Genomic DNA, 12,854 nt, shown 5'->3' with positions numbered 1-12,854 from the left:
GGGGCCCCCAGGGTTGAGTTTGGGGGGCAGTACAGCCCCCCCCCTCCTCAAAACCCCCGCCGTGGGTGATGTGTCCCCCACGGCTGAGTTTGGGGGGCAATACAGCCCCCCACCTCCTCAAAACTACCATGGGTGACATTTTGGGGTCCCCTACGGCTGAGTTTGGGGGCCATACAGCCCCCCCACCTCACCCCCCACCATGGGTGACATTTCGGGGTCCCCCACGGCTGAGTTTGGGGGGCGATCCAGCCCCCCACCTCCTCAAAACCCCCACCATGGGTGACATTTTGGGGTCCCCCACGGTTGAGTTTGGGGGGCAGTACAGCCCCCCACCTCCTCAAAACCCCCGCCGTGGGTGATGTGTCCCCCGTGGCTGAGTTTGGGGGGCAATACAGCCCCCCCACCTCACCCCCCGCCATGGGTGACATTTCGGGGTCCCCCAAGGGTGAGTTTAGGGGGTAATACAGCCCCCACCTCCTCAAAACCACCATGGGTGACATTTTGGGGTCCCCCACGGTTGAGTTTGGGGGGCAGTACAGCCCCCCACCTCCTCAAAACCCCCGCCGTGGGTGATGTGTCCCCCGTGGCTGAGTTTGGGGGGCAATACAGCCCCCCCACCTCACCCCCCGCCATGGGTGACATTTCGGGGTCCCCCAAGGGTGAGTTTAGGGGGTAATACAGCCCCCACCTCCTCAAAACCACCATGGGTGACATTTTGGGGTCCCCCACGGTTGAGTTTGGGGGGCAGTACAGCCCCCCACCTCCTCAAAACCCCCGCCGTGGGTGATGTGTCCCCCGTGGCTGAGTTTGGGGGGCAATACAGCCCCCCCACCTCACCCCCCGCCATGGGTGACATTTCGGGGTCCCCCAAGGGTGAGTTTAGGGGGTAATACAGCCCCCACCTCCTCAAAACCACCATGGGTGACATTTTGGGGTCCCCCACGGTTGAGTTTGGGGGGCAGTACAGCCCCCCACCTCCTCAAAACCCCCGCCGTGGGTGATGTGTCCCCCGTGGCTGAGTTTGGGGGGCAATACAGCCCCCCCACCTCACCCCCCGCCATGGGTGACATTTCGGGGTCCCCCAAGGGTGAGTTTAGGGGGTAATACAGCCCCCACCTCCTCAAAACCACCATGGGTGACATTTTGGGGTCCCCCACGGTTGAGTTTGGGGGGCAGTACAGCCCCCCACCTCCTCAAAACCCCCGCCGTGGGTGATGTGTCCCCCGTGGCTGAGTTTGGGGGGCAATACAGCCCCCCCACCTCACCCCCCGCCATGGGTGACATTTCGGGGTCCCCCAAGGGTGAGTTTAGGGGGTAATACAGCCCCCACCTCCTCAAAACCACCATGGGTGACATTTTGGGGTCCCCCACGGTTGAGTTTGGGGGGCAGTACAGCCCCCCACCTCCTCAAAACCCCCGCCGTGGGTGATGTGTCCCCCGTGGCTGAGTTTGGGGGGCAATACAGCCCCCCCACCTCACCCCCCGCCATGGGTGACATTTCGGGGTCCCCCAAGGGTGAGTTTAGGGGGTAATACAGCCCCCACCTCCTCAAAACCACCATGGGTGACATTTTGGGGTCCCCCACGGTTGAGTTTGGGGGGCAGTACAGCCCCCCACCTCCTCAAAACCCCCGCCGTGGGTGATGTGTCCCCCGTGGCTGAGTTTGGGGGGCAATACAGCCCCCCCACCTCACCCCCCGCCATGGGTGACATTTCGGGGTCCCCCAAGGGTGAGTTTAGGGGGTAATACAGCCCCCACCTCCTCAAAACCACCATGGGTGACATTTTGGGGTCCCCCACGGTTGAGTTTGGGGGGCAGTACAGCCCCCCACCTCCTCAAAACCCCCGCCGTGGGTGATGTGTCCCCCGTGGCTGAGTTTGGGGGGCAATACAGCCCCCCCACCTCACCCCCCGCCATGGGTGACATTTCGGGGTCCCCCAAGGGTGAGTTTAGGGGGTAATACAGCCCCCACCTCCTCAAAACCACCATGGGTGACATTTTGGGGTCCCCCACGGTTGAGTTTGGGGGGCAGTACAGCCCCCCACCTCCTCAAAACCCCCGCCGTGGGTGATGTGTCCCCCGTGGCTGAGTTTGGGGGGCAATACAGCCCCCCCACCTCACCCCCCGCCATGGGTGACATTTCGGGGTCCCCCAAGGGTGAGTTTAGGGGGTAATACAGCCCCCACCTCCTCAAAACCACCATGGGTGACATTTTGGGGTCCCCCACGGTTGAGTTTGGGGGGCAGTACAGCCCCCCACCTCCTCAAAACCCCCGCCGTGGGTGATGTGTCCCCCGTGGCTGAGTTTGGGGGGCAATACAGCCCCCCCACCTCACCCCCCGCCATGGGTGACATTTCGGGGTCCCCCAAGGGTGAGTTTAGGGGGTAATACAGCCCCCACCTCCTCAAAACCACCATGGGTGACATTTTGGGGTCCCCCACGGTTGAGTTTGGGGGGCAGTACAGCCCCCCACCTCCTCAAAACCCCCGCCGTGGGTGATGTGTCCCCCGTGGCTGAGTTTGGGGGGCAATACAGCCCCCCCACCTCACCCCCCGCCATGGGTGACATTTCGGGGTCCCCCAAGGGTGAGTTTAGGGGGTAATACAGCCCCCACCTCCTCAAAACCACCATGGGTGACATTTTGGGGTCCCCCACGGTTGAGTTTGGGGGGCAGTACAGCCCCCCACCTCCTCAAAACCCCCGCCGTGGGTGATGTGTCCCCCGTGGCTGAGTTTGGGGGGCAATACAGCCCCCCCACCTCACCCCCCGCCATGGGTGACATTTCGGGGTCCCCCAAGGGTGAGTTTAGGGGGTAATACAGCCCCCACCTCCTCAAAACCACCATGGGTGACATTTTGGGGTCCCCCACGGTTGAGTTTGGGGGGCAGTACAGCCCCCCACCTCCTCAAAACCCCCGCCGTGGGTGATGTGTCCCCCGTGGCTGAGTTTGGGGGGCAATACAGCCCCCCCACCTCACCCCCCGCCATGGGTGACATTTCGGGGTCCCCCAAGGGTGAGTTTAGGGGGTAATACAGCCCCCACCTCCTCAAAACCACCATGGGTGACATTTTGGGGTCCCCCACGGTTGAGTTTGGGGGGCAGTACAGCCCCCCACCTCCTCAAAACCCCCGCCGTGGGTGATGTGTCCCCCGTGGCTGAGTTTGGGGGGCAATACAGCCCCCCCACCTCACCCCCCGCCATGGGTGACATTTCGGGGTCCCCCAAGGGTGAGTTTAGGGGGTAATACAGCCCCCACCTCCTCAAAACCACCATGGGTGACATTTTGGGGTCCCCCACGGTTGAGTTTGGGGGGCAGTACAGCCCCCCACCTCCTCAAAACCCCCGCCGTGGGTGATGTGTCCCCCGTGGCTGAGTTTGGGGGGCAATACAGCCCCCCCACCTCACCCCCCGCCATGGGTGACATTTCGGGGTCCCCCAAGGGTGAGTTTAGGGGGTAATACAGCCCCCACCTCCTCAAAACCACCATGGGTGACATTTTGGGGTCCCCCACGGTTGAGTTTGGGGGGCAGTACAGCCCCCCACCTCCTCAAAACCCCCGCCGTGGGTGATGTGTCCCCCGTGGCTGAGTTTGGGGGGCAATACAGCCCCCCCACCTCACCCCCCGCCATGGGTGACATTTCGGGGTCCCCCAAGGGTGAGTTTAGGGGGTAATACAGCCCCCACCTCCTCAAAACCACCATGGGTGACATTTTGGGGTCCCCCACGGTTGAGTTTGGGGGGCAGTACAGCCCCCCACCTCCTCAAAACCCCCGCCGTGGGTGATGTGTCCCCCGTGGCTGAGTTTGGGGGGCAATACAGCCCCCCCACCTCACCCCCCGCCATGGGTGACATTTCGGGGTCCCCCAAGGGTGAGTTTAGGGGGTAATACAGCCCCCACCTCCTCAAAACCACCATGGGTGACATTTTGGGGTCCCCCACGGTTGAGTTTGGGGGGCAGTACAGCCCCCCACCTCCTCAAAACCCCCGCCGTGGGTGATGTGTCCCCCGTGGCTGAGTTTGGGGGGCAATACAGCCCCCCCACCTCACCCCCCGCCATGGGTGACATTTCGGGGTCCCCCAAGGGTGAGTTTAGGGGGTAATACAGCCCCCACCTCCTCAAAACCACCATGGGTGACATTTTGGGGTCCCCCACGGTTGAGTTTGGGGGGCAGTACAGCCCCCCACCTCCTCAAAACCCCCGCCGTGGGTGATGTGTCCCCCGTGGCTGAGTTTGGGGGGCAATACAGCCCCCCCACCTCACCCCCCGCCATGGGTGACATTTCGGGGTCCCCCAAGGGTGAGTTTAGGGGGTAATACAGCCCCCACCTCCTCAAAACCACCATGGGTGACATTTTGGGGTCCCCCACGGTTGAGTTTGGGGGGCAGTACAGCCCCCCACCTCCTCAAAACCCCCGCCGTGGGTGATGTGTCCCCCGTGGCTGAGTTTGGGGGGCAATACAGCCCCCCCACCTCACCCCCCGCCATGGGTGACATTTCGGGGTCCCCCAAGGGTGAGTTTAGGGGGTAATACAGCCCCCACCTCCTCAAAACCACCATGGGTGACATTTTGGGGTCCCCCACGGTTGAGTTTGGGGGGCAGTACAGCCCCCCACCTCCTCAAAACCCCCGCCGTGGGTGATGTGTCCCCCGTGGCTGAGTTTGGGGGGCAATACAGCCCCCCCACCTCACCCCCCGCCATGGGTGACATTTCGGGGTCCCCCAAGGGTGAGTTTAGGGGGTAATACAGCCCCCACCTCCTCAAAACCACCATGGGTGACATTTTGGGGTCCCCCACGGTTGAGTTTGGGGGGCAGTACAGCCCCCCACCTCCTCAAAACCCCCGCCGTGGGTGATGTGTCCCCCGTGGCTGAGTTTGGGGGGCAATACAGCCCCCCCACCTCACCCCCCGCCATGGGTGACATTTCGGGGTCCCCCAAGGGTGAGTTTAGGGGGTAATACAGCCCCCACCTCCTCAAAACCACCATGGGTGACATTTTGGGGTCCCCCACGGTTGAGTTTGGGGGGCAGTACAGCCCCCCACCTCCTCAAAACCCCCGCCGTGGGTGATGTGTCCCCCGTGGCTGAGTTTGGGGGGCAATACAGCCCCCCCACCTCACCCCCCGCCATGGGTGACATTTCGGGGTCCCCCAAGGGTGAGTTTAGGGGGTAATACAGCCCCCACCTCCTCAAAACCACCATGGGTGACATTTTGGGGTCCCCCACGGTTGAGTTTGGGGGGCAGTACAGCCCCCCACCTCCTCAAAACCCCCGCCGTGGGTGATGTGTCCCCCGTGGCTGAGTTTGGGGGGCAATACAGCCCCCCCACCTCACCCCCCGCCATGGGTGACATTTCGGGGTCCCCCAAGGGTGAGTTTAGGGGGTAATACAGCCCCCACCTCCTCAAAACCACCATGGGTGACATTTTGGGGTCCCCCACGGTTGAGTTTGGGGGGCAGTACAGCCCCCCACCTCCTCAAAACCCCCGCCGTGGGTGATGTGTCCCCCGTGGCTGAGTTTGGGGGGCAATACAGCCCCCCCACCTCACCCCCCGCCATGGGTGACATTTCGGGGTCCCCCAAGGGTGAGTTTAGGGGGTAATACAGCCCCCACCTCCTCAAAACCACCATGGGTGACATTTTGGGGTCCCCCACGGTTGAGTTTGGGGGGCAGTACAGCCCCCCACCTCCTCAAAACCCCCGCCGTGGGTGATGTGTCCCCCGTGGCTGAGTTTGGGGGGCAATACAGCCCCCCCACCTCACCCCCCGCCATGGGTGACATTTCGGGGTCCCCCAAGGGTGAGTTTAGGGGGTAATACAGCCCCCACCTCCTCAAAACCACCATGGGTGACATTTTGGGGTCCCCCACGGTTGAGTTTGGGGGGCAGTACAGCCCCCCACCTCCTCAAAACCCCCGCCGTGGGTGATGTGTCCCCCGTGGCTGAGTTTGGGGGGCAATACAGCCCCCCCACCTCACCCCCCGCCATGGGTGACATTTCGGGGTCCCCCAAGGGTGAGTTTAGGGGGTAATACAGCCCCCACCTCCTCAAAACCACCATGGGTGACATTTTGGGGTCCCCCACGGTTGAGTTTGGGGGGCAGTACAGCCCCCCACCTCCTCAAAACCCCCGCCGTGGGTGATGTGTCCCCCGTGGCTGAGTTTGGGGGGCAATACAGCCCCCCCACCTCACCCCCCGCCATGGGTGACATTTCGGGGTCCCCCAAGGGTGAGTTTAGGGGGTAATACAGCCCCCACCTCCTCAAAACCACCATGGGTGACATTTTGGGGTCCCCCACGGTTGAGTTTGGGGGGCAGTACAGCCCCCCACCTCCTCAAAACCCCCGCCGTGGGTGATGTGTCCCCCGTGGCTGAGTTTGGGGGGCAATACAGCCCCCCCACCTCACCCCCCGCCATGGGTGACATTTCGGGGTCCCCCAAGGGTGAGTTTAGGGGGTAATACAGCCCCCACCTCCTCAAAACCACCATGGGTGACATTTTGGGGTCCCCCACGGTTGAGTTTGGGGGGCAGTACAGCCCCCCACCTCCTCAAAACCCCCGCCGTGGGTGATGTGTCCCCCGTGGCTGAGTTTGGGGGGCAATACAGCCCCCCCACCTCACCCCCCGCCATGGGTGACATTTCGGGGTCCCCCAAGGGTGAGTTTAGGGGGTAATACAGCCCCCACCTCCTCAAAACCACCATGGGTGACATTTTGGGGTCCCCCACGGTTGAGTTTGGGGGGCAGTACAGCCCCCCACCTCCTCAAAACCCCCGCCGTGGGTGATGTGTCCCCCGTGGCTGAGTTTGGGGGGCAATACAGCCCCCCCACCTCACCCCCCGCCATGGGTGACATTTCGGGGTCCCCCAAGGGTGAGTTTAGGGGGTAATACAGCCCCCACCTCCTCAAAACCACCATGGGTGACATTTTGGGGTCCCCCACGGTTGAGTTTGGGGGGCAGTACAGCCCCCCACCTCCTCAAAACCCCCGCCGTGGGTGATGTGTCCCCCGTGGCTGAGTTTGGGGGGCAATACAGCCCCCCCACCTCACCCCCCGCCATGGGTGACATTTCGGGGTCCCCCAAGGGTGAGTTTAGGGGGTAATACAGCCCCCACCTCCTCAAAACCACCATGGGTGACATTTTGGGGTCCCCCACGGTTGAGTTTGGGGGGCAGTACAGCCCCCCACCTCCTCAAAACCCCCGCCGTGGGTGATGTGTCCCCCGTGGCTGAGTTTGGGGGGCAATACAGCCCCCCCACCTCACCCCCCGCCATGGGTGACATTTCGGGGTCCCCCAAGGGTGAGTTTAGGGGGTAATACAGCCCCCACCTCCTCAAAACCACCATGGGTGACATTTTGGGGTCCCCCACGGTTGAGTTTGGGGGGCAGTACAGCCCCCCACCTCCTCAAAACCCCCGCCGTGGGTGATGTGTCCCCCGTGGCTGAGTTTGGGGGGCAATACAGCCCCCCCACCTCACCCCCCGCCATGGGTGACATTTCGGGGTCCCCCAAGGGTGAGTTTAGGGGGTAATACAGCCCCCACCTCCTCAAAACCACCATGGGTGACATTTTGGGGTCCCCCACGGTTGAGTTTGGGGGGCAGTACAGCCCCCCACCTCCTCAAAACCCCCGCCGTGGGTGATGTGTCCCCCGTGGCTGAGTTTGGGGGGCAATACAGCCCCCCCACCTCACCCCCCGCCATGGGTGACATTTCGGGGTCCCCCAAGGGTGAGTTTAGGGGGTAATACAGCCCCCACCTCCTCAAAACCACCATGGGTGACATTTTGGGGTCCCCCACGGTTGAGTTTGGGGGGCAGTACAGCCCCCCACCTCCTCAAAACCCCCGCCGTGGGTGATGTGTCCCCCGTGGCTGAGTTTGGGGGGCAATACAGCCCCCCCACCTCACCCCCCGCCATGGGTGACATTTCGGGGTCCCCCAAGGGTGAGTTTAGGGGGTAATACAGCCCCCACCTCCTCAAAACCACCATGGGTGACATTTTGGGGTCCCCCACGGTTGAGTTTGGGGGGCAGTACAGCCCCCCACCTCCTCAAAACCCCCGCCGTGGGTGATGTGTCCCCCGTGGCTGAGTTTGGGGGGCAATACAGCCCCCCCACCTCACCCCCCGCCATGGGTGACATTTCGGGGTCCCCCAAGGGTGAGTTTAGGGGGTAATACAGCCCCCACCTCCTCAAAACCACCATGGGTGACATTTTGGGGTCCCCCACGGTTGAGTTTGGGGGGCAGTACAGCCCCCCACCTCCTCAAAACCCCCGCCGTGGGTGATGTGTCCCCCGTGGCTGAGTTTGGGGGGCAATACAGCCCCCCCACCTCACCCCCCGCCATGGGTGACATTTCGGGGTCCCCCAAGGGTGAGTTTAGGGGGTAATACAGCCCCCACCTCCTCAAAACCACCATGGGTGACATTTTGGGGTCCCCCACGGTTGAGTTTGGGGGGCAGTACAGCCCCCCACCTCCTCAAAACCCCCGCCGTGGGTGATGTGTCCCCCGTGGCTGAGTTTGGGGGGCAATACAGCCCCCCCACCTCACCCCCCGCCATGGGTGACATTTCGGGGTCCCCCAAGGGTGAGTTTAGGGGGTAATACAGCCCCCACCTCCTCAAAACCACCATGGGTGACATTTTGGGGTCCCCCACGGTTGAGTTTGGGGGGCAGTACAGCCCCCCACCTCCTCAAAACCCCCGCCGTGGGTGATGTGTCCCCCGTGGCTGAGTTTGGGGGGCAATACAGCCCCCCCACCTCACCCCCCGCCATGGGTGACATTTCGGGGTCCCCCAAGGGTGAGTTTAGGGGGTAATACAGCCCCCACCTCCTCAAAACCACCATGGGTGACATTTTGGGGTCCCCCACGGTTGAGTTTGGGGGGCAGTACAGCCCCCCACCTCCTCAAAACCCCCGCCGTGGGTGATGTGTCCCCCGTGGCTGAGTTTGGGGGGCAATACAGCCCCCCCACCTCACCCCCCGCCATGGGTGACATTTCGGGGTCCCCCAAGGGTGAGTTTAGGGGGTAATACAGCCCCCACCTCCTCAAAACCACCATGGGTGACATTTTGGGGTCCCCCACGGTTGAGTTTGGGGGGCAGTACAGCCCCCCACCTCCTCAAAACCCCCGCCGTGGGTGATGTGTCCCCCGTGGCTGAGTTTGGGGGGCAATACAGCCCCCCCACCTCACCCCCCGCCATGGGTGACATTTCGGGGTCCCCCAAGGGTGAGTTTAGGGGGTAATACAGCCCCCACCTCCTCAAAACCACCATGGGTGACATTTTGGGGTCCCCCACGGTTGAGTTTGGGGGGCAGTACAGCCCCCCACCTCCTCAAAACCCCCGCCGTGGGTGATGTGTCCCCCGTGGCTGAGTTTGGGGGGCAATACAGCCCCCCCACCTCACCCCCCGCCATGGGTGACATTTCGGGGTCCCCCAAGGGTGAGTTTAGGGGGTAATACAGCCCCCACCTCCTCAAAACCACCATGGGTGACATTTTGGGGTCCCCCACGGTTGAGTTTGGGGGGCAGTACAGCCCCCCACCTCCTCAAAACCCCCGCCGTGGGTGATGTGTCCCCCGTGGCTGAGTTTGGGGGGCAATACAGCCCCCCCACCTCACCCCCCGCCATGGGTGACATTTCGGGGTCCCCCAAGGGTGAGTTTAGGGGGTAATACAGCCCCCACCTCCTCAAAACCACCATGGGTGACATTTTGGGGTCCCCCACGGTTGAGTTTGGGGGGCAGTACAGCCCCCCACCTCCTCAAAACCCCCGCCGTGGGTGATGTGTCCCCCGTGGCTGAGTTTGGGGGGCAATACAGCCCCCCCACCTCACCCCCCGCCATGGGTGACATTTCGGGGTCCCCCAAGGGTGAGTTTAGGGGGTAATACAGCCCCCACCTCCTCAAAACCACCATGGGTGACATTTTGGGGTCCCCCACGGTTGAGTTTGGGGGGCAGTACAGCCCCCCACCTCCTCAAAACCCCCGCCGTGGGTGATGTGTCCCCCGTGGCTGAGTTTGGGGGGCAATACAGCCCCCCCACCTCACCCCCCGCCATGGGTGACATTTCGGGGTCCCCCAAGGGTGAGTTTAGGGGGTAATACAGCCCCCACCTCCTCAAAACCACCATGGGTGACATTTTGGGGTCCCCCACGGTTGAGTTTGGGGGGCAGTACAGCCCCCCACCTCCTCAAAACCCCCGCCGTGGGTGATGTGTCCCCCGTGGCTGAGTTTGGGGGGCAATACAGCCCCCCCACCTCACCCCCCGCCATGGGTGACATTTCGGGGTCCCCCAAGGGTGAGTTTAGGGGGTAATACAGCCCCCACCTCCTCAAAACCACCATGGGTGACATTTTGGGGTCCCCCACGGTTGAGTTTGGGGGGCAGTACAGCCCCCCACCTCCTCAAAACCCCCGCCGTGGCGGGGGGGGGGGTGATACAGCCCCCCCAGCTCACCCCCTGCCATGGGTGACATTGCAGGGTCCCCCACGGCTGAGTTTGGGGGGCAATACAGCCCCCCACCTCCTCAAAACTACCATGGGTGACATTTTGGGGTCCCCTACGGCTGAGTTTGGGGGCCATACAGCCCCCCCACCTCACCCCCCACCATGGGTGACATTTCGGGGTCCCCCACGGCTGAGTTTGGGGGGCGATACAGCCCCCCACCTCCTCAAAACCCCCACCATGGGTGACATTTTGGGGTCCCCCACGGTTGAGTTTGGGGGGCAGTACAGCCCCCCACCTCCTCAAAACCCCCGCCGTGGGTGATGTGTCCCCCGTGGCTGAGTTTGGGGGGCAATACAGCCCCCCCACCTCACCCCCCGCCATGGGTGACATTTCGGGGTCCCCCAAGGGTGAGTTTAGGGGGTAATACAGCCCCCACCTCCTCAAAACCACCATGGGTGACATTTTGGGGTCCCCTACGGCTGAGTTTAGGGGGTAATACAGCCCCCCCACCTCCTCAAAGCCTCCATGGGTGACATTTTGGGGTCCCCCATGGCTGATTTTGGGGGGCAATACAGCCCCCCACCTCCTCAAAACCCCCACCATGGGTGATGTCCCCCACGTCTGAGTCTGGGGGGGTGATACAGCCCCCCCACCTCCTCAAAACCACCATGGGTGACATTTTGGGGTCCCCTACGGCTGAGTTTGGGGGGCAATACAGCCCCCCCCCCCCTCAAAACCACCATGGGTGACAATTTGGGGTCCCCTACGGCTGAGTTTGGGGGGCAATACAGCCCCCCACCTCCTCGAAACCCCTGCCGTGGGTGATGTCCCCTGTGGCTGAGTTTGGGGGACAATACAGCCCCCCACTTCCTTGAAACCCTCGCTGTGAGTGATGCTTGGGGGTCCCACCCCTGTGGCTGAGTCTGGGGAGGGGCCATACAGGGCTGAGTTTGGGGGGCAATACAGCCCCCCCCCCCCTCAAAACCACCATGGGTGACAATTTGGGGTCCCCTACGGCTGAGTTTGGGGGGCAATACAGCCCCCCACCTCCTCCCCCACCATGGGGGACATTTCGGGGTCCCCCACGGCTGAGTTTGGGGGGCGATACAGCCCCCCACCTCCTCAAAACCCCCACCATGGGTGACATTTTGGGGTCCCCCACGGTTGAGTTTGGGGGGCAGTACAGCCCCCCACCTCCTCAAAACCTCCTCAAACCCCCCGCTGTGGGTGATGTTTGGGGGTCCCCCCCCCGTGGCTGACTCTGGGGAGACGATACAGCCCCCCCACCTCTTCTAAACCCCCGCCGTGGGTGATATTTTAGGGGTGTGTGTCCCCCCACACACACCCCGCGGCTGAGCTGGTTGCGTTTCTCTCTCTGGGTGTCCCTCCGCGCCCCCCAGAATCCAAAGAAGAGGGGAACCCCCCCAAACTGAAGTGCGAGCTCTGCGGCCGCGTCGACTTCGCCTATAAATTCAAGCGCTCCAAGCGCTTCTGCTCCATGGCTTGCGCCAAAAGGTAACACCCCCCCCCAAAAAAAACACCTCCCCACGACAGCATCCGGACCCCCCCCTTTAACTGTGTCCCCCCCCTCCCGCAGGTACAACGTGGGGTGCACGAAGCGGGTGGGTTTGTTCCACCCCGATCGCAGCAAACTGCAAAAACCCGGCGGCCCCCCCCACGGCCGCCGCCGGACCTGCAAGGGGACGCTGCCCCCCCTGGGCAAAGACACCAAGAAGCAGGTGAGGGCGAGGGGGGGGGAGGGTGGGATTTGTCCCCAAATGGCAAAGGAGGGGAGGGGATCGGTGGGTGGGTGGGCTCTCTGAGGCCCCCCGCCCCGGCGCCGCTCCGTCCCCCCCTGCAGCCGCCGGTTTCTCTCCCGCCGGGTTCGGCGCCTCCTCTCCCCGCCACGGCCCCGCTGCAGCTCAACCACAGCCAGGAGGATTCCAGCCGCTGCTCGGACAATTCCAGCTACGAGGAGCCGCTCTCCCCCATCTCGGCCAGTTCCTCCACCTCCCGCCGGCGCCAGGGCGAGCGGGACCTGGAGCTGCGGGAGATGGAGCTCCCCGACGTCCACGTCCGGGACCTGGCCGGCATCGGCCACCGCTTCCTCCCCAGCGAGCCCAGCAAGTGGAACGTGGAGGACGTCTACGAGTTCATCCGCTCCCTGCCGGGTGAGGAGAGGGAAAACCCCACGGAGAGGGGTTTTTTTTGGGGGGGGGGGTGATTTGCTGAGGGTGGACCCCCCCCTCTCCCCGCAGGCTGCCAGGAGATCGCGGAGGAGTTCCGCGCGCAGGAGATCGACGGGCAGGCGCTGCTGCTGCTGAAGGAGGACCATCTCATGAGCACCATGAACATCAAGCTGGGGCCGGCCCTCAAGATCTACGCCCGCATCAACATGCTCAAGGACTCCTAGAGC

At 63.4% G+C, this 12,854-nt stretch overlaps 1 protein-coding gene across 4 annotated transcripts in view; it reads left to right on the top strand.

Annotated features, from left to right (window-relative positions):
- PHC2 (polyhomeotic homolog 2 (Drosophila)) overlaps positions 1 to 12,851 on the top strand; it is a 13,401-nt gene extending 550 nt beyond the window's left edge. For 2 of the 4 annotated variants that reach the window (XM_014960956.1, XM_014960954.1), the window contains exons 3-6: positions 11,839 to 11,953; positions 12,036 to 12,177; positions 12,300 to 12,609; positions 12,697 to 12,851. In XM_014960956.1, coding sequence (XP_014816442.1) covers positions 11,839 to 11,953; positions 12,036 to 12,177; positions 12,300 to 12,609; positions 12,697 to 12,851 — 722 coding nt within the window. Of the gene's footprint in view, positions 1 to 11,817; positions 11,954 to 12,035; positions 12,178 to 12,299; positions 12,610 to 12,696 lie in introns of all 4 variants that reach the window. The other 2 variants (XM_014960955.1, XM_014960953.1) reach the window with 1 other exon arrangement.
- The last annotated feature ends 3 nt before the right edge of the window (positions 12,852 to 12,854 follow it).

The sequence above is a fragment of the Calidris pugnax genome, unplaced genomic scaffold (assembly GCF_001431845.1).
Source record: "Calidris pugnax isolate Ruff unplaced genomic scaffold, ASM143184v1 scaffold580, whole genome shotgun sequence".
Taxonomy (NCBI): domain Eukaryota; kingdom Metazoa; phylum Chordata; class Aves; order Charadriiformes; family Scolopacidae; genus Calidris; species Calidris pugnax.
Note: the sequence above shows the minus strand (reverse complement) of the source record. Positions and strands in the feature narration are given on the sequence as shown.